A 24,674-nucleotide genomic window follows, 5' to 3' on the forward strand; every position below is an offset into this window, starting at 1 on the left:
AAACAAAGGGAACGAAACAAGAAAAGAAGCAAAAGAAAACAAAAAAGAATAGAAGTTTGTGAAAGATGCTCCATAGGAAATTGAAAAAAAAAGGACTAGATGAAATGGAAGGACAAAACAGAAGAATGGGGAAAAGGAAAGGACACAGAGTAAGGAAAGGTGGAAAAAAGCAAAGCAGTAAGGTTTACCAGAGGTGTGTTGGAAAAAAAGGTATAGATAATAATGAACAGAGAATATATAATTAATGATTAATAAAGACAATTAAACTAGTGTATGTAAATAGCTGCAAAGGTGCTGTGGAATGGCGTTTGGTGAAATATCACAATTATTGTACAGCTACTACCATTCTTTTTCTTTCGTTATTTTCTTTCTTCGTTTTATTTCTTCATTTTCTTTCGTAGTTTTCCTGCTTTGCTTTCTTTCTTCAATTTTCTTATTAGCTTTCGGAAAAAAGACAGCATCTTCACATGTTATTCTTTTCGTTGATATAATGATGTTTTGTTTTTGTTTCTCTTTATTTCAGTGTACAATGATACAGTAGAGTTGTTTGTTTTTTCATTAATATTACTTATTTTCCGCTTGATTTTTCCCGTTTCCTGCCCCGATTCGACACGTATTATTGAAATGGATGAACAAAGATTTTTTTTCTTTCCTCTCTTTCTCGCTCTTATTCACCTTTGATTACCCATTCTTCGCTGAGATTCGAACGCTCCTCTCGGGAGGGTTTGCGTCACGATTCCCTTCCCTTCTTTTCGTTTGCCATTGCTCCTGAAGCTGCGGTGCAGTGCAAGCAGCTCTCGCTAGTATTACAGTTATTCACCATCTACAGTGTGTTGTTTTGCATTAACGTGGCCGGTACCCAGTGTTGGCTTTGCTCGTGCTTTAGTGTGTTCCGGTTGGTTCTACCGCTCTACCTGTCTGTTTTGGTTGCCTCCATTTGCATTCGAATTGTCCGCTTCACAGTGCCTTATGTATACATAAGATGTATATGTATATATATTTATTGTGTATATAATGTATAACTAGAACTAATGCTTCGTGGCTATATCGACCCGTGTTCATCGATCAAACCCACATAGTTCCCTTTTCGCTTCACCACACCTTCTCTGTCTCTTTAACTGATTCCGATCACTTGTTGGGCTTACTACTTTTTTGATGTATAAAAATAATATGTTTTTGTTGTTTAGCAGCTTCACGGTTTACCCACAACACCGCTGCGGGTATTTTATTGTAGACAGTGTTGTGTTAGGGTTTTCACCGTGGTTCCACTTTTAGTTTAACGTCGAGTTTTAGATTCTTCCATTCCAAGATCTTCTTGTTGATTTGTTTTCTTTTTGGTTAGTAGGTTTAGCTTGTCGCATAAGTTAATTATATGTGTGTTTTAACCGTTAATTACGTTCTCTTAGCTTATCTGCTGCATTCTTCCACTTTTTTCTTGTTTTTCTAGAAGCTAGTTATTGTGTTTCACCATCATAATCCTTTCGAGGTGATTTGCTTTTGCCAGTTAGGACACATCGTGGTTAATTTATTATTTTCTCTCCACCACCGGCGATGCTCAGTAGTGATCGATTACATCGGCGAACAAACCGACCACTAGAAATGTTTATCGTAGTTGCGCATTTTTGCTTTTTTTACCCTTTCGCCTTTTCATTTTCGAACAGTTATTTTTGATTTTCAATGAGCGCAGAATAAAACCTAATATAGTGTTGGTTGGATAATTTAAATCGTATCGTGACAGAGAAATGTTTCCCCAATACACCAAACATATACATACACACATTCATTATTTACATTAACGTGTTAACAAAAGCAGGAAAAACAAGTCTTATTACATATCAAACAAAAAATTATTAGAAAACAAAAAAAAATGCAAATAAATAAGATAAAAAGTGAACAAGGGATGGAAAACAATAGAAAGATATTCAAAATGGAAAAAAGAACGGAAAAGGTTAAGTTTGTAAGAAGAAAAAAAATATTATAAATAAGAAAAAGGGGGAAAATAACAAATAAACGCAAGTTAATTGCAGAGAGTGAGTTGAAAACATAAGATAAATAAATGTGGTAAAAACTAGAAAAATAATTGAAAAAAAAACAATATAAATAAATATTGGACAAATAGAAACCATTAAAGGTGTAAAGGTTTCAAAAATAAAGATAGCCTCTGTTCTAAGGTTTGGTTTACGGTACACACTTCATCTTTCCCTCTTCATTCTCTTCCTTGCTACATCCATGTTTCTTCTCCAACATACACAAACCACCCACTTTTAGTACTGCAAATCATACTTCGTTTTTTCTTCTGTTTACTTCCAATTGTTACTGATCTTTGGTGGAAGACTGGTCCGTATCTAAGCGGACGCGAAAAATGGATGATATTGTGATACTGTAACTGCACTGCAATCTAACACCGGATATCAATAGTTTTGGCCCTACAACTTGCAATACATTCAACCGGCCGCGACATAACCAGTAGGAACCGAGCTTACCGGTTTAAGTGCCATTGTTTTCTTGTTTTTGTTTTAGTGTTGTTGTTTACGTGTACGCATCGCCCCCTCCATCCATCTAGACCCAAAAAGGTTCGGTTTGGTTGATTTCGTACGTTAATTGTGATTATTGTAAAGTGACGGCAGCAGAGAAGGATACACATTACATTCTATAACTAGCTTTCCTTTGCGCACGTAACACCACGTACACCACACAACTCTCGAAGTGTGTGTATGTCTGTTCCGATTTTTGTTTTTTTTTTTGTAATTACACCACATATGAACCACCTACACAAGACACATCAATAAAAGAGATATTTTGCGCATTTCCGACTTCTTGTCAGTCTTTACCGGTTCTTTGTTGTCGCAAATGACACAATGATGTTTCGTCCTAAGGGATAATATGTTCGTCTGGATCATCCGCTAGTTAGGTTTTGTTGTATGCATGTTTTAGTTTGAGCATTTCATGTTACTATTTCCTTCAAGGTAGTGGTTGGTACACAGATGAATCGTGAGTGAGTGTGAACGAGATGAAGTGGATTAAAAACTGTACTAAAAACTGTAGCCATTTGATAGTGTGCGATGAGACACAGAGAACATTTCACTTTTGCAGCGTGCTTTACGATTCGATGCAGACAGCCGACTTTTAGACACAAGTCTTACAAGAAGTCCTCTATAAAAGATGCAAATTGGAGCATTCTATAATCTTACTACCACCACACACTCCCACCGTCTGATAATTGGCTGTATTTGGACGAATTGGTTGCCTTCTTCCCTAAAATGCTTTTGTCCTTTTGTTATGTGTGTATGTCATCGCCGTTTTGGGGCACGAGCACAGTTTGATTTCTTGTTGTGGGTTTACTACTAAATGAACTTTCTTTTACTTTATTATTCGGTTACGTACCATGTATATCATTATTTCGGTATGTTGGTATGTCGGTTATAAGGCGAGTGTGGAGATTGGCGAATTCAACACGGGTTAGACAGTAGTAGTTAGTACTGGGTATAATACGAAAGTGATACAAGGGTGAGTCTTTTTGTTTAACTTTTGCTTTCAATGTTTGATTTTGCATGTCAACAGCGTGCACTGATTGATTGAATACAACAGGAAAATTTCTTACGTCGAGAATTATGCTGATAATTGATATATTGGGTATGATGTGCGATAGAGGTTGCTCCCTTCTCCCTTTCTTCTTTTACTTCACTTTTGTATCTCTCTTCACTTTACTTCACAGCTCTCTAATTCTGTCTGCTTGTATTATTTGTTGCACTGGTTGTTGCATTACGCTTGCGATTTTAATCACACAATTCCAAAACAAAAAATAAAAAACAGCTCTTAGAACTACACACTGGGGCATACAAGGCTTCATTGAAAGGTGTAATCATGTAATGCAGAAATCGGCAAAAGAAATAGGAAATTCAAATATTTTCAGTTCACTCGTGATCCAAATAGGAATAATGCAGCTATCAATCGTTTCAGCACAATTTTAGCACAGTTTTACATGCCATTTATCCGCTGTGGAATCGTTTCTATTGAATTGATCATTTTAATTTTTTGTTTCATCATTTGTTTTTTTGCCCAATGGGATAAACATGTGTACTAAACAAAATTCATTAATCAAAAGAAAATTAAACAAAGAGAGAGAAGAAAAAATAAACAACTACGAAACTCGAAAATGATAAATACCTTAACCAGCTTCAAGGTACCTGCGTTTTCCGCACGAAACTATGTGCGACGGATCAATCTTCTCGCCCCGCAAACACACACGCGATATGCATCTTTTCTTCAGCCTATTGGGTTACATTCAGCTCAGTAGCTTAGCTTACAGATAATGTGAGTGACCGTTAACTTTACATTTCGTATCTGATCGGATCCAGCGGGATTGACTGCTTCCATTTTGGGAAAACTGCATCGCCAACACAAAAACAAGAAGAAAAAAAACTCAAACCGTGCGCACACGCTTTCTACCCTCTCTCTCACGTGAGGTGCGCGCGCTCGCACACTTGTTGTATACATATTCTATGTTCCTCTTAGGTGGGTGTGTTTTACTGGTGTTGGCTTAAGCGCGGTAGTGCAGTTCGGGGGGGTGCGTTAGAAATCTAATGGATTTTTGGTGCACTACGATCGTTGATCGTACGGTTGCGTTTCAGCGTAGCGCCACGCTTTATCTGATCCATAAGCGACTCGTGGCATATCCGTGGGTCCGGCTGCAATGAGGGGAGAGTTAACGTTAAAAGAAAAACAATCGATTAGAATCGGCGTTTATTTCGATGGCGCACTGTTGATTCGGTGTGATTCGTTAAAGCACATCAGAACGCGCAGCGGAAAAAAGCGTTAGGCCAAATATGAAGTATAGTAAAGAGATACAAAAGGCAATGGGTGTAGTAAACAGTAACGAGGTAGATAAAATACATTCGCAGTATGCACAAACGTGGTGCGGGCAGCGCCCGTAGAGCGGCGAGGTATGGCTACGGATGCGAATAAAAGATGGTGATCTTCCACCGCAAGATTATCGGAATCAAAAAATATATATATTTGCTGATGGCGGTAAAGCGAGTTGAGCGGTGAAAAGTAATAATATATTAACATTGTGATTATGCTTTCTAAATATACCGTGGGCCGGTGTTTCGTTTGCGATTTTTTGGTACATTTTGGTGTCATCACAGTACGATTAGAAGCAATCGCGTTTTACTTAAGGTGAGTGAGTGAGAGGGAATGAATAACCAAAGGCTCATGGGGATAAGACAAATAGTTAATAAAGAGGGATGATCTTTATTATTTTTTTGCTTTGTTTGAAGGACGTAAAGTAAAGCGTTTGGCTGTGGTGGACGACATAAACATTCCGATTTTTTTCTCGTTTTCTATCGCTACCATACTGATACTGTGTGTATGTGCAATACTAAACATTACAATTACATTCGTAACGATCATTCTGCTACACGCTGAAGACAAATTTATATCAAACCAAACAATGTTCATTGTACAAGTGAAATGAATCAACGAAATCTGTATGTATGAGAAACAATCAAGAACAGATCGAATATATTGGTTATTTTAAAGCACACTCCATTATACTGTAAAATATAAAACCAAACAAGTAAAAGTTATAAGAACAAAAAAAGGGGAATCGAATGCGTCAATTAGTTTAAGTTAAAGAAACAGAAAACAAAATTAAGGAACGAAAACAAAAACAAAACCACTCGTTCCAATGTAGATGGAAACTACAAAAGCTTATATGCATCCTGCCAACACATCCGTAATACAGCTGATGTGCGACATGACGCTTTAAAAGCATGTAATAAAGGTGAGAGAGACGGATTAAAGTGACGAAAAACAGAGCCAAATCATGTTATTGTTAGACCAAACAAAAGATGAACAATAAAACAAACTGTATGTGTGTTTATGAAAGTGTTTGTGTATGTGTGTGGTTCAAACACACATCGATTTACACGCAATAATTATTTTTAAAAAGGAATGATAAAAATTGTAACAATATCTTGCACAGTCACACTTTCTCACCTCGCGGCGGAACCCATATCTCGACCGTGTCAACGATTTTGAGTTCCATTTATTACACTACACATATGCTTTTAAAAGTGAAACTGTTGGCTATAGTACCGCTCACCGTTGTCGTGCTAGCGTGTTTGTATTTTTTTTTTTAAATAAATTGATACAAATAAAAAAAAACACAAGAAAAGAAAAGAAAATTGGTAAGAAAGGAGAGGAAACCGTTTGATGTGTACCATGACAGAAAAGACTGCAGCAAACGCACAAAACACGTGTTTTGTCTCGCCGCCCGTTTTAAATATGTATACATTCTTTGTCAGCTTTGCATTGAATGCTTACCAGGGCTTTACTGTTGATCAGATTCCGCACGGCAAATGCTTTGCCCGATAGTCGCTGTTCTGCAAGTCGGGCATTTAGATTTTCCAGAAAACCGGCACTAGTTTTGGCGAGCACATTGTGCGTTGGACCGGTTGCTGAGCCACTACCGCCAGCGGCACCGTTATTGTTTGCCGAACTGTTGCGGCTGTGATGATCTGTAGAACAGAGAACAAAGGCATAACCATTAATTCTTATTTAATGGAATTCATTGGAGGTCAAATAGCATTGCTGTACATGCAGTTACAAAATACAGTATTTTGAATAAAGCGCAAATATATGTAAGCTCAAATTTACCAACCGCGCACTACAGCAAATGGGCAAACGCGTACATTTTTGTTTTACAAAGAGCGATTGTCGATTGGGAAAATTATGTGAATTTAAAATTACGAATAAGCAATTACGGCTCATTACTTTTGCAAACACACTTCAAAGTATAAGTTTGCACACTAAAAAAAGAAAAGAAAATAAATCCACTGAATTTTAGGAAACAATTCTTCAAGTGGGAATGCATGTTACTAAAACATGAAGAAAGCAACAAAAATGTTTAAAAGAAGAAGAATAAAATAGAACGTAACGGAACAAAAAAACAAACAAACAAACAAAGCGTAACGTTCGGCAAATATGAATATAAAACAAAACGGCAACAAACAACGACAAAACAAACGAACAGCAAACACACTCGGAAACGGAAAAGAATGACAAACAAAAGCGCACAAACACAGTCAAGAGTGTTGTAAAAACGGATTGGGAGGAGAAAATTACTTGTCCGATTCGGGGTACTACTGCCACTAGCGCCGCCCCCACTGGCCCCGTCGTCATGGTGATGACGTGTGCCTTTGCCAAAGGACGAAGGTGAGTAGCTACCGACAGGCATGCCACCACCACTACCGGACGACGTTTGGACGGAACTGACGAACGGGTTCGTCGAGACGTAAATGTTTTGCGTTGGATAGCCACCGGCACTACTACTACTATTGCCACTACTGCTAGCAGCCCCGGCGGTTGGTAGAACATGACCGTACTGTGGCTGCTGTTGGTGTTGCTTGTGAGGCGCCTGTTGCGATTGCTGCTGTTGCTGTTGCTGGTAATAGTATGGCGAGGATTGCGGTTGCTGCTGGTACTGCAGCGGCTGATGTGGTTGTTGCTGCTGCGATTGATACTGCGTTTGATAGTATTGCTGTTGCTGGTGATGCTGCTGCTGTTGCTGCTGGTAGTGCTGCTGTGTAGTGGCTTGATTAGAGGTGGAATAGATTGAATGTTTACCCTCGCGTGGTGGATGTGGCGGGGGCTGCTGCTGCTGTTGATGCTGTTGGTAGTACTGTTGTTGCTGCTGCTGCTGCTGCTGTTGAAGGTGTTGCTGATTATTGTTGTACGCTCGCGGATCGACCGGAGTGGACCGTTGGTAGATCAGCTCGTTGCCGGACTGAGCCGTCGTGTAACCGTAGTTGTTTGCCTGCTGCTGCTGCTGCTGCTGTGACTGTTGGTAGGGCACAGGTGACTGCGATTGTGGCGTTTTGTTCGGTGCTATCTTGGCGTTTAGCTGTGCGAGGAAGCTACTGTTTGGCTTCTGGGGACCTGTCGCAAAGAGAAGTGAAGTTGCGCAATTAGCCGTTTGCACGAATGCGCGTTGCACTGACTCTACCCTTACCAGGACTTGAGGTGCGGAAGCTGGACATGGTCGATAGCTGTTTCGGTTGTGCGTATATTCCTCCCTGTTGGTGGAGATTCGTTTTCGGAGATCGGTTCGATAGCTAGAAACCGGGCGCAAGGTGATCAAACGATCAAAAATTGTGAAAGTATTAGTAATTCGTACACAGTAGTAGTAGGGTACTAAGAAAAAGAAAGTTAAAGGATGAGTACCGGCTTGTTACTATCAGTGGCATGGAATGAGTTTGGTGTACTGGGGTGGTGGTGATGATGGTGTTGAGATGAGGGATAGTGTGATTGGGGCGCAGTCACTGCAGCAGCTGTAGGAGCAGTCGGGGGTAATGATGATGTCGTGCTTGCAATATGATCATGACCATGCTGCCTGTTGGCGGGCAGTGTACCGTACTGGTTGGTGTATTGCTAATGGTAAGAAATTGATGGATGGCGAACAAATAAGCGAACAGGTTTAAGGCACGACGAAACACACACACAAAACATGGAGTTCTCTAATTACCGTAGGAGATCCTTGATTGGATGGGGGGTTACTCTGCTGCTGAGCCCTTCGCAACACGCCCGGACTGGCCGGGGTGTGCCTGATTTCATTCAGTGCCTTCACCGTGCCCGCCACATTTCCTGAAACTGGATGGTTTATGGGTGAGAAACAAAGAAACATTGTTCCGGAGGAGGATATGGTCTTAATCACACTTCGTTTCTGACTTAGTATATCGCAAGGATTTACTCCATTTGGCAATTATTTTAATAGAGCGTAAGTAGGTTTAGCAGGGTCCAAATTTACACCGGGGTGCATCAAAGTGTCATGCAAATGAAATAGTGAATCTATTCGATGACTGACTGATTCAATGATGCAGCCGCAAAGGAAAGGATGAATGGGAAATACTTGTAAATCATACATCTAACTCAACAGTTTCGATAAACAGACACTCCAAATGAGTGTGCATACTACCAGTGCTGCAAAATGTCATGAACATCAACAGATGCTCACAAACGAAAACAATGAACATATCCGTGGTAGCTTGATGCTCATTGCTGATATTCGATGTGTGCGTCATGACATGCCGAACACGACATGCGAGTGCCAACCGCGATACTCTAACTCAGAAGCTGAGCTTAATGTCGGCGCAAGCATAATCATGATTTTTACTGGCTGTGAACAGTACTGCCAAATGCCACTGTTTCAGTCACCAACACTCATGACTGAAACGAAGCTCAAATCAACTCATATACACAACTGAGATGATCAGAGGTGAGACTGAAACAGTTGGAGGATCAATCACATACTTGGTGACATTTTGATAAGCACCCAACTCTTGGTCACTTATTTGGTCATAACATTTTCTGTCGGTGATAATCACGAACATTCTTGGAATATACTTGACGTGTGGTCCCAAGCAACAAAATGAGCATGCTTTTTCGCTCTGTCTACTTGGATTGTCTGTTGGGTCAAACAGCGCGAGAAAATATGTTTATTATGACTCTTGGAACCACTCGCAAGCACCGCATATATTCCATGACAAAGTGACTGACCAAGCGATGGTCGTAAAAATGTCACGAAGCATGTATTGGTCACACCAATCGTTATGAGTATCACCTCTGGTTATCACAATTGAGTACGTGACGCGGACATGGATTTTGTTTCAGTCAGATTTTTTTATGACATTGACAGTGACATTTTGCAGCACTGCGTTCCTCTCAAGGCTTTTTTTAGTACATCGATCGTTACGCAAAATGAGAATAATAACATAAAGTAAAAAGATGAAGAAGATAACGCACTACTAGGTGAACTTCCGGCGGCCGAATCTAACAGATAAGCGGGTGGTGGTGGTAAACTTTCTGATGAGGTGTAAGCTAGGCTTTGCTGGGCAAGATTTGTGGTTGTGGTGGTGTTGATGGAATTCTGTGGAAAAGAAAACGAATACAAAAAGAACAAACGAAAAGAAAAAAGGAAAAAAAGAACGGAAACCGGTGAGTCGCTTCTGGCTCGAACGTCCAAATCGTACTGTACCTACAGTTCCTACGCTAGGACTAGGCGTTACGCTTGAGCTGCGCCGAACCGGCGGTGGCGGCTTCACCGTATTGACGGACGCACGTCGGGTGACACGGGTCGGTCCTGCAAAGGGAGGTTTAATTAGGGGAGAGCAGGGAGAGTGGAAGGGAGAAGGATAAGAACAAGCAAATTAGATTACTATTTTAATGCACGCAGGTCAACGGGGCGTGAAGTGAAGAAGTAGAAAATAGTCGTAGCTGCAACAGGTAAATACAAATCCAATTTTGGGAACCTTTGATCCCATGTTTAGTATGTGTCAAAGTTGTTAATTTTTTAAGGATAAGTTTTATCTTTCTAACACGCGACACTTGAACAGTATTTAGTTGCTACAGCTAAAGGGACATTCAATAGTGAACTTTTCATTCGTTTTCATTGTTTTATGAAGACCGTACTACAACTTATAGATATGGCAATGACTGTTGAAATGTGTGTGTGATGCTCTGTATGTATGAACATGAGAACGGAACTGAGAGCAACAAATTAAACCCAAACTAGCAACAGAGAGTACATTGCAAACGCAAAGAGCAAACACTGAGACAAGGTGTGATTGATAGGCGGTGAGGTATGATGCACACATGTATTATAAGACTAGGGGGCAAACACAGCAAAACACGGTGAAAGAAAGACAAAAAAAACAGTGATAACACAATTGGAACAACATAATGTTTTGTATAAGGTAATATAGAAAATTATGAAACTATACAAATTAAAATTTAAGTATGGTAAAGAAGAAGAATAACAACAATAAATGCTCTCTTAACAACATAGCGACAACATCATGTAACGAAACTACAATTAATAACACAAAAACTTAATAAACAAGGAATATGCACATCGGTCGTTCGACTACTTGCAGCTAATCATAATTAGTATACCACGCGCGAGGCTGTTCGTCTGCGAGCTGTCCCTATTGATCACATAAATTAGGTTAATGAGGTATGAACGATGCATGATGGGTGAAGGTGAGCCATAGCATGAGAAGAAGTCATGGTGGTTGATAAGTGTTGTATGCGACGAGCGTTTAATGGAGGATGCAAAATGAAGTATTATAATACATTACAAAATGAACGAAACAAAATACGGATGTGGGAAGGTCGGAGGAAAGTGAAATGAAGTGAAACAAACAAACAAACAAACCAGATAACGATGCAGGTCTCGGGGTGATGGCGGGTTTATTGCGATTGATACGATCGTCGTACGGTGGTGCCGGGCCAGCGCTCGATGGTGCGTGATTGGACGAATTGGGCGCCACCGTCGGGTCATTCGCTTCGGCCGTCGCTGCCGCCGTCTGATGGTGGTAGTTGTTGTGGCCATGATGATGATGATGATGCTGTGGTGACGAGTTTGCCGTCACGGGCAGCGACAGGGACGGCGTTGGCGACCGGGAACTAATGCCAAAGAACGATGACATCGAGGCGGGCGATGCTGGCCGCGAGGTGGTCACGCGGAACGAGCTTAACCGTTGCTGCTGTTGCTGGTGCGAATTGTCGACCGGCGTACCGTTCAGCTGCATCAGTCCGCTCCCGGTCAGCAGATCGTCCGGCGCATTGTTGAGACTGTTACGGCTGGTGTCCTTGCAGCGCAACACGACCACCTCGCTACGGTTCTGGCTGTAGTAGTTTTCCATCATGAACGAGGGGTTCTCGAACCCGGTCGCGATGCCATCGAGCCCCTGCGTGGAGCCACCGGCGGACGAGCCGAGCCCGAGCCCGATCGAGTGGTTTTGGTGTTGATGCTGCTGCTGCCCGTACGCTGATGAGCGGTGGTAGTGGCCGCCCGTGCTCGCATAATCGGTCGTGTCGGCGGACTGCGCATTGTGGTTGCTGTACTTGGCCGCCAGGTTCGTCATCGAACCGTTCGTCTCGTCGGCCGCCTGGTGGTTACTCAGGTACTCGTCCAGATTGCTGTTGCTGGAGGAAATCGACGATGGTAACCGACCACCGCCACCCAAGGCAGTGGTTGGCTGTTCCAGCAGCTGTAGACCGTCCTCGGCATCGTGCAGGCTACCATTGCGGTGGCCGGACGCTAGCATACCACCGCCGTGATTGTTATTCACACCGTTCGCAAGGATCGTGTCGGACTCGGATGCAGGATCGCCCGAGCCCGATCCGCCGTTCGAGTACCGATGGCGTGCGTGCTGTTGTGGTGGATGGTGTGGATGGTGCTGCTGCTGTTGCTGCTGCTGCTGCTGAAGTAGCAGAGCATTTTCGTGCTCTCTTTGAAAGAGATCTAATTCACCAATCAGATTGTTTAGTTCTTCGATCGTTTGCTTGTCGATGCAGTCTAAGGCGGAGGGTGCAGAGTTGCAGAATTTGTTGTTTTTTTTTGCGATTTGCACACAAACATACCCACGCATATGTGTGCATTGGAGGCAAAAGGCGAGTGAATGGGTGCATTTTTGCATTGTTGCATTGTTGGTCAGCGGTGAATAATTATATAGGCAGCATTGAGTGAGCGGGCACGGGCACAGCAGCAGTAAACGCACGCACAACGCATCGGATGAAATACCACCAACGAACAACCGAATGTGTCGTTGAGGGGCGGAGGTGTTTCAATGCGCATTAGAATGGATATTTGGTGGGTTGCAAAAACACACAACAAATCGTATGTGCACGTGTTGCGTGAGTTTTCGGTGGTGCAATTGAGCGTTTTTTGTTTGCAGCGGGCGCGCGTGTGTATTGTGGATTATAACGAAAATGAGCAGGACGCACAGCAGGAGGCACATTAACACATAGCGCGCGCGTGTGTGTAGGTACAGATACATACAGAGACAGGAAAGTTACAAAATAAGAAAAAAAAAACAAAATGTAAATGTGACAAAACAAACACAACAAAAACAGGTGAATAAACAAGACAAACGGAAAACGGTTAGAAATGAAAGAAGAAAATAGAAAATGGATAAGAACAAAAAACAAACAAACAAACGACAAACACACGACAAACGATATAGAACATACGGACATAGGTGCAAACAAGCGTAGGAAAGATGAAAGCGAGTGAAGTGGAAGCAGCGAAAAAGAAAAAGTGAAAATACTGTGCAAAACATAAGAACTGTCAAAAAAGCATGATAAAACTCTGGAACGTTTACAGCACTAAACGTAATGCAAATTATGCCGCAAAATGTTACTCTTATTATCTTATCTTTGGGTTCTTCATGCTTGATTCTAAGTGAGTTTCGCCTGTTCTGCTATTATTTCTGTATGTTTTTTTTTTTTGTGTGTGTTCACTATTGTTGTTCTCATGCAAATGTGCAGTGTAAAAGTTGCAAATAAAATCAGTTTAATGTTGTAGACTGTTTTGTATGTCTTTTCTTGTAATCTAGAGTAATTTTTGAGATTTTTTTGCTTTTAAATATTAAATCTCCTTTCACATGCATTTCAAACGTAACTCGACGTTGGCTTCACTACAAAACAGTGTATAGCAAATGTTTCCGCATGGCAACAGACGAAAGTGTTTGCCAAACGTTAACTTTAAGTGTCGTTAGTTAAATTTGCTATACAGAGAGTAAGAGAGAGAGTTTACAAAGGTAGGAAAAAAGACATATGGACGGGAAGAAACGGGAATGGGGACACACGGGGTAGGAGGGTGGGAGCTCGTTCGCTTACCTGCATCGCGATCCAGCAGCAGCTGACCGGCGGATTTGTAGATTTCTTCGTTCGTCCGTCGTCCGTACAGCGCGTTCGGGTCGTTGTGGCGCGACGAAAGGGTGGCGGGCGACGTCGGCACACTGAGCTGCTGCTGCTGCGGCGGCGGTACCGTCGGCTGGTGCAGCTGGTTGTTGTTGATCTGCTGCTCGAACAGCGACGTTTTCTCTAGAACTGAACCGGTACGTTTGAGTATATCTTTGTCCTTATCGAGCACACTTTTGGGCGGCGCGTCGGCGGTCCCGCCGACGGTGGAGCAGTGAGGAGGAGATGGTTTGTTAGTAGAGCTAGTTGCGGTGGTAGTGGTGTTGGTGGTGGTGTTGTTGGAGGAGGAATTGTTGCTAGTATCGGAAGTGCTGATGGTGGTGGTAGATGTTATGTTTGCGGACGCGGAGGTGGTGCTGATGGTGTTGTTAAAATGCTCCTCGTTGTCATCGATCGTGATCGTGTGGTTGGAGGAAGTGTCAATATTACTTTCGCTTGGTGTGACGGCCGCGGTGCCACCACCCGCCGACGACGGTGTCGTGCTGCGGAAGCCGAGATTGATTGTGCCGCCGCCGGCGCAGCCGATGCTGCTGTAGTTGGGCGTACCGGGCGACCCAGTCTGCGGCGTGTTCTGGGGCGTCTGGGTACTGCAAGCGGACACGTCCGGCGAGCTGATTGCGTTCGTCGCGTTCGAATCGGGCGAGATTAGCGAGGAGGCGGACGAGAGGACGGGCGAGTGCAGTTGCTGTTGCTGTTGTTGCTGGTATGGGATTTGGGAATGGGACTGCAGTGAGGCCGCTTGCTGAACGTTGTTCGTACTGGCACCTCCATTGTTGCCGCTTGTTGATGTGTGATGATTGTTGTTGTTGTTGTTGTTAACATTGTTGCTGTTGTTAGTGGTTTTAGAAGCAGCCATCGAAGCCAGTTCCGTCATATTGACGTAGGTGGGCTGAAGTTGTGGGTGTTCTGTAACAAATGTCCGTTTCGTGTGCGATTAGTGGGAGGTTTTGTTTTATCAGTTGAAGGTTGGAGTTTCCTTTGTAAAAGGAGCACTCATAGGGAGGGTTCCATTAGTATAAATTAAACAAAGAATCGCTCCAAACTAGAGCGCAACAGCAAACAACACGCAAAGCTTTGTATCAATTCGTCACCGAAATAATGCGGCATTTTTCGTTCATACCTTTGGTAATGTGCGCTGGAATCGGAGACGGACACTGACGCGGCACGTTGGGATTGGCATTCTTCACGGAAGTCGTTGAGAGTGGCCTCTCGAGCGAGGAGCAGCGCTAAAATGACAATATAAAAATACAGTCCTTAATCTTTCTGCGAACCTTAGAGACGTTAGGTAACATTTCGCACACTTACCACTGGTAGCGGCGGTCGGCAGGCAACGTTTGCCGGCGACTTTTGCGTTTCGGCGATCGTTTCCGGGCTCTGGAAGGTGTACACCGTGAGGGCGGGTCGCTGGTGGCCCTTCTCGTAGGCGGACGAAATCGTGTGCGGACGGTCGACGGTTGACGTTGCATCCTGTGTGTGCGGTGGCCACGTTGATACCGCATGTGATTGACTAGCTAAGGTAGAGGCCTGGAGCAAGCGGGGACAGGAGATGGGCCCGAGTACAGTGAAATGGGGAGAGGAAAAAAGGCGATAGAACATTGCTTATCAATTTCGGTTCAACCATATGGCCCGCTGTAGGGCCGCCCCGTTGCAGAGAATGTGCAAATTTTGCAAACACCAGCGGGGGCCTCTCTATCAACAAACTGTTTCAGCTATACAGTCACACAAAGCGCACCATACAAACAAAAACAGATACATTTATCATTTTAATTACAGTAAAAAATAAACAAACAACAAATAATAAATTTAAAGCAACACTAATACTGCGACTACGATATGGGCCGTTTTGTGCGCGCGCCATGGACTTTGACACAATGAATTTAAAAAAAATGCTATAATTTAAACCGAACGAAGCAAATCTAGCCGAAACAGCGAATGATGTGAATGATCACAGCGAATGGATAGAAAATAATGAAGAAAAAGAAAGAGGCAAAGATGTTTAACCTGTGAAGTTAAAGCTGGTGAAGAACAAAAGCCGCTATCGCTCGATTCGCCTGGTTTCAAACGTATCGCCGGGGAGTACTAAAAACAAACAGAAAGGAAAAGAAAACAGGAAAAAAACACAACAAATTAAATAAAAAACAAACAAACAAACTTGTCAAATACTAGAAAACTTAAGGTAGCAAATAAGAAACACGAAACTAGTCAATAATGAAAGGAAATTGAGGTAATATTAACATAGGAATAATTTGTGAGAATATCAAACTAATGGTAATAACTAAATTATATTTTACATCCAGTTCTAGTAAGTAAATTTAAATTTATCTGCTTCATAGAAAACGAAACCTCACGATGACGAATCTCGCTGCACTCTACTCTGTATAAATCATGCAAAAAGAAAGCAGCGCGTTTGCCAACGTCTATTCACAGCTCTTTCTAGCCTTTTTAGCTACACAACACGGATGTGAAATCACACACGAGTTAGCAAATTTTAGCATAGACTTTAACCGTTCTGTTGCGCTAACCTGTGATAACGATCGCTGGAACTGGTGATGGCCCGGCGATCCACTGCTGCTACTGTTGATCGAGCTGATCGAGCAGACGGAGCTCTTGCGCGAGCCGAGCGAGTTCGAGCAGCCGCCCTGCGAGTTGGAGCCACCGGGCGAGTCGGGATAGAGGCTAATGTTTGCCTTCGACTCGAGGATCAGCTCCTCCGATGCTTGCGGCAGTTGGGCGGGATCCTTCGTGACGATCGCTATCAGCTGCATGGCTTCCTATACACAAAAAGGTACAACGGCAGAAAGCATCCGATTAGAATCATGCCCATGGTGAAAGGGAGCCACTCTTCCAACGGCCCTGCTCTTACCTGTAAGTGACCGAGCTCGGACATCACCTCGCACTCCTCGTGCACCACCGGCTGCAACATGTTGACGAAGGTGCAGTACCGCGTTCGCTCCTCGACCATGATCGCCCGCAGCGACTTTCGCTCGACTTCCTCCAGCTCGCAGCGGCGCATCGTCACGTCCTGCATGGAGGATTCGACCAGCACGTGCAGATTGTCGGCGGCACCCTTCTTGGCCTTCTTCTGCAGCCGCAGCGTGTCGCTCGAGCGCTTCTTCAGCTCCGCCCGGCACCGCTTGTATTCTTTGGCATGGTCTTTATCGATCACCGTCACCTGCTTCTTCCAGTCTTCCAGCTTTTCCTGCAGCGGCACCACCAGACAGTCCATGATCGCGGTGGTGAACGTTTTCATGCGGCTCTCAACCGCCTTGTGTCGCAGGCAGACGCGCGTTAGTGCCGTTCCAATTTCTTTGGTGGCTCCTAATGGGGGGAGGAAAAAGAGAGGAGGAAACAATAAATGTTAGAAGGCGTGAGTACATTGTATCTGCAAAGGGTTTGGCAAGACTGTTGGGTAGTATCGTCGTTCGTGCTAGACGCCTTAACTGAGCGTTCTGAACATTAAAACAAACGCGATTGTGTAGTCCTCCACCCCGCCGGTCAAACGATAAACACACAGAACCGTCAACCAGAACCGGTCTCCTCCATTTTTGGGGTGCGAGAAGCAAGAGCGTCGTAAGTCGTCAAATTAGTACGTGATAATTACCACTCGTCGGTGGAACACGCCCAACGTTAATGCTGCCATTCGAACACTCAATCAGTTGGGGCGGATTTCCTCCCTGTCCAAAATTCTTCTTCTAATGTATTACTACTTCTCGAATGGATCTTCCCGTACAGTACAATGTGCAGTTGCAGTTGAAACCTCTTCGCCATTCGCCACCATCCCACGTGCACAAGAGTTTACTTTTGCCTTATCAAAAGTCAGTCATGTCTAATCGGTGCAGTTTGGACTGCACTTCCAATTCCAGTGGCGTCATAAAGCTAACGGAATCGGGAGCTGGTTTTGTTGATTGCTTGGAATTGTTGAGATTTTTTCTTCCTATTTCAATCAAACACACGCGAGACATCTTTCTGCTCCCTGTGTGTGTGTGTGTGAGTGTGTTTGGGAGAGAGATGATAAGGAACGCAGCAAGCAGTTTGTTGACAAATTTCAATGCTCGTCCCTTCCGGTTTCACCTCACAGTGGCTGCCTGCACGATGCGCGCTAGAGCGTGTTAATTATTATTGGTCAGCGTCATTGGGTGGCCCCCTACTCATTTGCACATGAATTGATCGGGGATTGAAGATTACGGCCCAAACGGTCGACAGAGTCTATTGACCTACTCTCGGGTGCGACTGACTGAACGAGCTTTTGGGAATATCGTTTCCTGCGTTGATTAAAATTCGAATTCGAGATTTCGTTTTTTTTTCGAATTGAATAAAGTTTGCAGGGTTTACCGAACCGTTTTGCTATGTTAGCTGCATTTTTTGTCGTTCGCAAAAGAGGTATTTACAACTCGGTATATAAAAATGCGCGTATAAAAATTCGTGCAAAAAAGATTCTTCTTGTCTAATGAGATGTATACCAATTCGGATTTGGTGCTGGTTTGCCTTATTTTTTTCATTTTTATTATAGACTACATTGAAACATGTTGTCAAATATTGAAAGAGTAATAGTTAAGATTTACAACGATGTATAGGTTTGGAGTATAATTCGTGTGTAGAAGCCGAAAAATTCTTTGTTCGATGAATTATTTGTCTCACTCCAATTCGTGTTCCATATGGAGGTAGTGTTTGCACAATCCTTTTTCATATTATTAATCCAAAAGAGGAAAAAACGGATTTTTGTGATTAAAATCACAACAAACCAAACGACCATATATGCGCGTTTTATACTGAAGAAAAACTACAAGTCATCAGAACTCCAGGTGTACAAATGAATATTTAAATTCAAACTGAACAAAACTCGATAGACTCGGCCGCCTATGGTAAAGTGGATGAAATCGTACTTATGTGATCGATCATATGCAGGTTAGATTGGGCTCCCACCTATCTAGATCTATCAGCGCTTCTTCCGGCGTACCCCCGGACCACAACCTAGGGCATCTGTTGTTCCTGTTCGACAAAAATGTCTAGTGCACGGTACTCCCGGATAATAGTTGGCTACTCTACGCAGATGATGTTGAAATCTATCGTCAAATCCGTGAGACAGAGGACCATCTTCGACTACAAGCCACCTTGACTGAGTTTGTATCCTGGTGCAGGCGTAATGCTCTAAGCGTCTGCATCGATATATGCGCCATTCAGCCAGTCAAGAGCTCCAGCGCAGTTTAATTATACGTTTGACGGTTAGAACCTCGAAAGAGTGTACTGAGTCAAGGATCTAGGAGTCCTCCTAGATGCTAAACTCTCCTTCGAGGAGCAGATAGACCAAGTAGTTACTAGTAGCAAACGGCTACTTGGTTTGGTCATAAACATGACGCATGAGCTTCGTGATCCTATGTGTTATGACACTGTAGTGCGCACTTATCATATCTATGCTGGAATACGCTAGCATTGTATTTTAATTTACTAAATTCAGCTGACGATCACTATGAGACTGGAATGACGTTAACATAACTCACTTCACGTTTAAGTGTTCGAAATGCGTCCAACCATAACAATATATAAATGTTCTGTCCGTTACACAATTTGACTCGAGAGGGCTTTATAGTCCATCGATTCATAAACACTAAACACTAAACGGAAGGCTCGAGTCAAAATATGCAGTAAAACGTCTCGGTAAACCCTGTACTTCAGTCTCTCTCACTTTTTTTCAAACAGAACCAAAAATTGGATTTCATTCACGTTTGAGTGTGTATGTGTCCATGCAAGAGGGGTTGGTCTGGTGTCACCTGAAGTCGCAATTTATCTCTCCCACATTATTATGCAGATTAGTTGATTGTGTTTTCAATTTCTCGATGAAAGCTCGTACAAGAAGTTCGCTTGTCCGGCTGACCGAAATTAAATGAAAGTCTTCCACAAAAAGCTCGTTTAATGAAAAAAAAACACAACGAAATCCACAAAACTTTTGAAAGTGAGCCCCTTGCTCACATTTGCTGTGCAACTGATCTGATCAATAATTTAGCTACCAGCGTTAAAGCTCATCGTAAAACCCACATTTATGGCTCTGCACCAGTTTAAATTGTGGCGCAGTTTCGGTTTAAATTTTGTTGCCGGCATCGCTTATGCTTAAATTTTAAAAAAAAACCAGGATTGCGTGTGCCGATTCTCCTCAGCCCAACATGACACACAAGGCGCCGTTAAAGTAATGCTACAAAAACAACAACAATTACTACTACTCTTGCCACGGTGCTTCAATAATTAACCTTCTTTGCTTCACTGGGCAAACGCGCAAAGCTCGTAAAAATATAAAACTCGAAATAAAGCAGCAGTTTGCAGCAAAAGTTCGTGTTTTGTTACCCGCGGGAAGATGCCATCGTGGGTATTGTTGTGTTAAAAACGGGCGCTCGCGTTCACTATGGGGGCAACGATGGTCGGCCGTTGGAATGGACTTTCTACTTGCAAACCGCAATAAGAGTATCACACGAAACATGATTAAGCAAAAACAAACGGCGAAAAAAAGGCGAATGGGTAAATGAACGGTCATCACTTTACTGCTAAACTGCAACCGATCATCGACAGTCAATCAGTCAGTCGGTCATAGCGTCAAAGTGAAAGAGGAGGGTAGTAGCGAGGGCAATAAACAGCCGGTCAATTGATTGATCGGTTTGCTTGTTTTCCCCCGTGTGAGCCAAGTGTATACACATTATTAACCGGCTGATTAAAAAAGGCGCCCCACACACACGGCCACTTCTTAGCCCTTCCGCTGAGTGCACTTTTCAAGCACTTTTGCCCACTTTGCACACCCAATATTGACTGGTGGTGTGCTGCTGCCGACTAACAGAGAGCTTGCTAACTTATTTACTACACCCGCGTGTGTGCCGCCACCACGAACGCCAAACAGACGCAAAAAAATTGTTTTTATTTGGGGTTTACACCTCGGAAAAAAACCGCGATATGTTTTGCGCTCCTATTTTCACGTAAATAAACTGGTACGGGGTATTGTATGGAAATGGCCGCCCGTTGGTGGATGATTATTAGGTCTGGGCCAGATAGCAAGAAGAGCTCTCGTGTGCACGCACGCATGGGGCAGCGTATAAAACGACGAAATGGAGCTACTGCATTAGAAGGAAGCATGGACCCATGGTGTATCGTATTTTCGCCACACGCTAAAAACGGGAGCATTCATCCTTCGGTAAGCACTAATTTAAGGTTCGGGAGTTGTGTTTTGTGTGGGTCTGTCGGTCTTTTGTTTTTCTACGTCGTGCCAGTGTTGGAAGCGATTTTAAATATTTTACACACGCAACGGTTTATCTTCATCGGACCATGTACAATCTAATTGCTCAACATGGAAGCGCTTTTACAGTGGGTGGCGTGGTTGGAGGTTAATTCAACCCACAAACGATTTATGTCACACGAATGGAAAAAGGAAATTGAGTCGGAAAACGATAAATAACTGTTTGGTCATGATCATGTAACTGCTGTTTACACCAAACTTCTTTCCAAAGCATTCCTCGATTGCGATCGCGGAGATCTTACACACATGATGTTTCGTATTAGCAGTGACAGTTGGCTAACATTTTATCGCGCCGTTGTTGTGACACAATGTAACACCACTGTCATAGCAAAAAAAAAAAACGAGGCCTGCTGACAACCTTTCCCAAGAGATTCAAAATCCTTATGGCAAATGTCTAGTGTGTCTTGTAAAAGGCTCAATATTTAAGATCAATTTGTTTTAAACAGTTTCAATATAACAAGGGTTTGCAATTTAATTTAGACTAGCAGCATACTTTTTTGCATCGTCGCAATAGATTCTTGACTAGCATCTTATATTTTAGACTGGGAGCGATGGACTTTTAACTAGGAGCAATTGATTTCAGCAGGCCAGTTTGCTGGCACTTTTTTGGTTGATTTTTTGGTTAGAAAAATTGAGTTTAGTGTACAGGTGTCCCCCGAGATACGACTGTATTTGGGACCGAAAAAAAGGCCCAACGCAAGGCGTAAGTCGAAAAGGTCGTATGTCGAATATCTGTCAATTTTAAGTTTATAACCGAAGTTGAAGAGTCGAAATCTATCATATCGTGTTTTTATTTGAAACAATGTTCGATAATGTATTAATTTTACACAAAAAGTCGTTTACACAATATAGATATTCAATAACGGGTAGTAGTGGAATCTTTGGAAATGTGTGTGTAACGGTTATCAGCTCAGAAATTCAAAAATATACATCAATTTCTTCTCGATGACAACTTTTCACTGTCAAAATCAAAATCGTCGTATCTGCGAATCGTCGCAACTCGAGGGGGTCGTAACTCGGGGGACGCCTGTATTGTCAACCGGTGTCAATTGTAAACCGGTATTCGATCGAAAATCGATATAACTACATATGTTCACTCTGAACTAGTGATGGGAAAAATGAAGATTTCGTCGGAATCGATTCCGGCTAGCTCCGAAGTTTTCTGGCATCGATTCCGGATAGTAGGTCCGGAATCAGTTTTGGTTTCAGAGTTGGCTCCGGAATTAGTTCCGGAATTGGTTCCGGAATCGGCTCCAGAATCGGTTCCGGAATCGGCTCCGAAATCGGAATTGGCTCCGGAATCGGAATCGGCTCCGGAATCGGAATCAGCTCCGGAATCGGAATCGGCTCCGGAATCAAAATCCGATATCGGAATTGACTCCGAAATCAGAATTGGCTTCGAAACGGAGTCGGTTTCGGCATCTTCATAGGAATAGGAGTTTGGGTCCAATGATGCTATCAAATCAATGAATCAAAATTTACTTGTAAATGATATATTCACATAAAGATTCCCGGACTTATTTAGCTTCCCACACTTCTTATTTCAATTCTAAGAACTGATTCTCATTCCGTAGCTAACTCCATTTCTGGAGTCAAGCCAGATTCCGTTACCGGAGCAAATTACGATTCGCAGGTTGATGCCGATTCTGGAGCCGATTCCGATCTTGGAATCGATTCCGGAGCCGATCAACTCAGGAATCGGTTCCGGATTCATCTCCGAAATCGGCTCCGGAACAAACTCGGTATCGATTTCAGCATCGGAATCGGCTCCGGAATTGATTCCGAACACAGAATCGGAATCGGGTAGATCCGATTCCGAGCCCCCACCACTACTCTGAACTGCTCAATCAAACTAATGGTTAGGTTATGCCTGTGGCTCCACTACTGCATATTTCATTTCAGCCGTTTAGTGCTTTCCATTTGCATTGTGCATTCATGAAATCAAAATTATGGATGAAATTAAATATTACCCACTGATTATTATTCAAGTCGATCTGTCACACCGGGTCAAAATCAAAAATAGAGGATGCTAGTCAAGAATCTATTGCGACTATTCAAAAAAAGTATGATGCTAGTCTAAACTCAAAAAGGGTTTTCCTAAAAAAAACAGTTTAAAAACACAAACAGAAGGAGATATTACTAACAAAAGTGATTGGCGAATCGCGGTATTAATTCGGCGACATTTTACACGTATTTTCCACCCGTGAAGGCAAAGGGGGGATTAATAAAACCACGTGCAGCATCACTTCCCTGTCACTCTGGGTACACACAGCTTTACTTTGTTTAGAGCGATCAACCCCCCACCAGTTAATGTATTTTTGGAATCGATAAGTGATGGTTTTACAGTGAAGTTGACCATGCCCTCTCTGTGGCGGTTCAACACACACACACACACTCGGTTTACGGAAAACACTTGTTTTTTGTTGCTCGCTCGACCTAGAAGTAGAGAAAAAAATAATCCCCTAGAAAACTTGTGACACCTCCCGGGTCTGCTGCGCTCCTGCCAGGCTGCGACAGGCAACATATGTTTTCCGCCGATGCTCGGGACTCGGTTGGTGTTTAAAAATAGCCCCGGTCGGTTCCCGCAAACCAATGTTTTCGGACTGGCCACTGGCTTTTTGGCCAACCACAGGCGGGCACAGACAAACGGCCACCACACACCGGCAGCAGCAGCAGTAGTAGTGGCAGTAATACCCCCAGCAGTAGTAGCTGTACATAACCATACAGTCCATGTCAGCTGAGTGAAAACAGCGTGAAAGCTGTATACACACATGGTCGGTCGGTAGCAAAAACAACAAAAATGGCTTAGAATGAACACAAAAAAAACGATCCGAAAACTACTACCAGAGAATGATCGGAACAAATAAACAACAAGCCATGATGTGTGTGTGTGTGTGTGTGTGTGTGTGTGTGTGTGTGTGTGTGTGTGTGTGTGTGTGTGTGTGTGTGTCCTGTTAGAGCATTAGAATTGCTCTAGATTTATGCTGCTTCCCTGTTTTGTGTTTGCTCCCCCTGGTCGGTTGTTATGCTGCTGTGCCGTTGCTGTTCTACCCCCCCCCCCCCCCCCCCCCCGGTCACAGTTTGAAAGTCGTAAAAGTTGTACACTCCCGGGACCGGACTGATTCTTCGCCCCGCCGCTTACGTTTTGGGGCGATAGAATTTATGTGTGCCAAAAGCGGAGCAAACACAACACATGTCGTCCTCTCTCTCTCCTTCCATATATTGATCCGCAATGCAGCACCAACAGTTGCAGGTCACATTTTCGATACGCATTTTGAAACATGTGAGAAAATTCATTTCCTTTCCGGGTGGGGTGGAAAGTCGACACACGTTTTGCAAATTTCATAATCCATAACATTAGGTTCCAATTAGTGGGGCAATAAATACCAATAAGCAATACACATTCGGTCCCCCAATAAGCGACAGCAGTGTGCGTTTGTGTGTGAGCAAACATAAACGATTTATGTGCATTTTACTTGGACATTAAATTTGACTGACATCTGCATCGTTTAGGAAAATCTAATTAAAAAGCGCTCTGTTGTTCAAAACGTGCCCTCCATCCATAACGGGGGTTCTAATGTTGGGCAGGATTTTTTGAGTGCCAAAGTGCAACCCCCACAGCAAACATTATGCC

General features: G+C 43.2%; 1 protein-coding gene across 19 annotated transcripts in view; it reads right to left on the reverse strand.

Moving 5' to 3' along the window:
• Positions 1-1,173: 1,173 nt before the first annotated feature.
• Positions 1,174-24,674, reverse strand: part of LOC121593524 (uncharacterized protein DDB_G0283357) — a 73,765-nt gene continuing 50,264 nt past the window's right edge. For 9 of the 19 annotated variants that reach the window (XM_041915933.1, XM_041915932.1, XM_041915931.1 and 6 more), the window contains 15 exons: positions 16,631-17,085; positions 16,290-16,538; positions 15,769-15,846; positions 15,073-15,291; positions 14,888-14,993; positions 13,684-14,673; positions 11,216-12,361; positions 10,041-10,141; positions 9,805-9,928; positions 8,528-8,652; positions 8,227-8,433; positions 8,015-8,117; positions 7,129-7,941; positions 6,328-6,521; positions 1,174-4,688 (listed from right to left, as the gene is read on the reverse strand). In XM_041915933.1, the coding sequence (XP_041771867.1) occupies positions 4,581-4,688; positions 6,328-6,521; positions 7,129-7,941; positions 8,015-8,117; positions 8,227-8,433; positions 8,528-8,652; positions 9,805-9,928; positions 10,041-10,141; positions 11,216-12,361; positions 13,684-14,673; positions 14,888-14,993; positions 15,073-15,291; positions 15,769-15,846; positions 16,290-16,538; positions 16,631-17,085 (5,018 nt within the window). In that variant the 3' untranslated portion in view covers positions 1,174-4,580. Of the gene's footprint in view, positions 4,689-6,000; positions 6,117-6,327; positions 6,522-7,128; positions 7,942-8,014; positions 8,118-8,226; positions 8,434-8,527; positions 8,653-9,804; positions 9,929-10,036; positions 10,142-11,215; positions 12,362-13,683; positions 14,674-14,887; positions 14,994-15,072; positions 15,292-15,768; positions 15,847-16,289; positions 16,539-16,630; positions 17,086-24,674 lie in introns of all 19 variants that reach the window. The other 10 variants (XR_006004796.1, XM_041915945.1, XR_006004797.1 and 7 more) reach the window with 10 other exon arrangements.

The sequence above is a fragment of the Anopheles merus genome, chromosome 2L (genome assembly GCF_017562075.2).
Source record: "Anopheles merus strain MAF chromosome 2L, AmerM5.1, whole genome shotgun sequence".
Taxonomy (NCBI): Eukaryota; Metazoa; Arthropoda; class Insecta; order Diptera; family Culicidae; genus Anopheles; species Anopheles merus.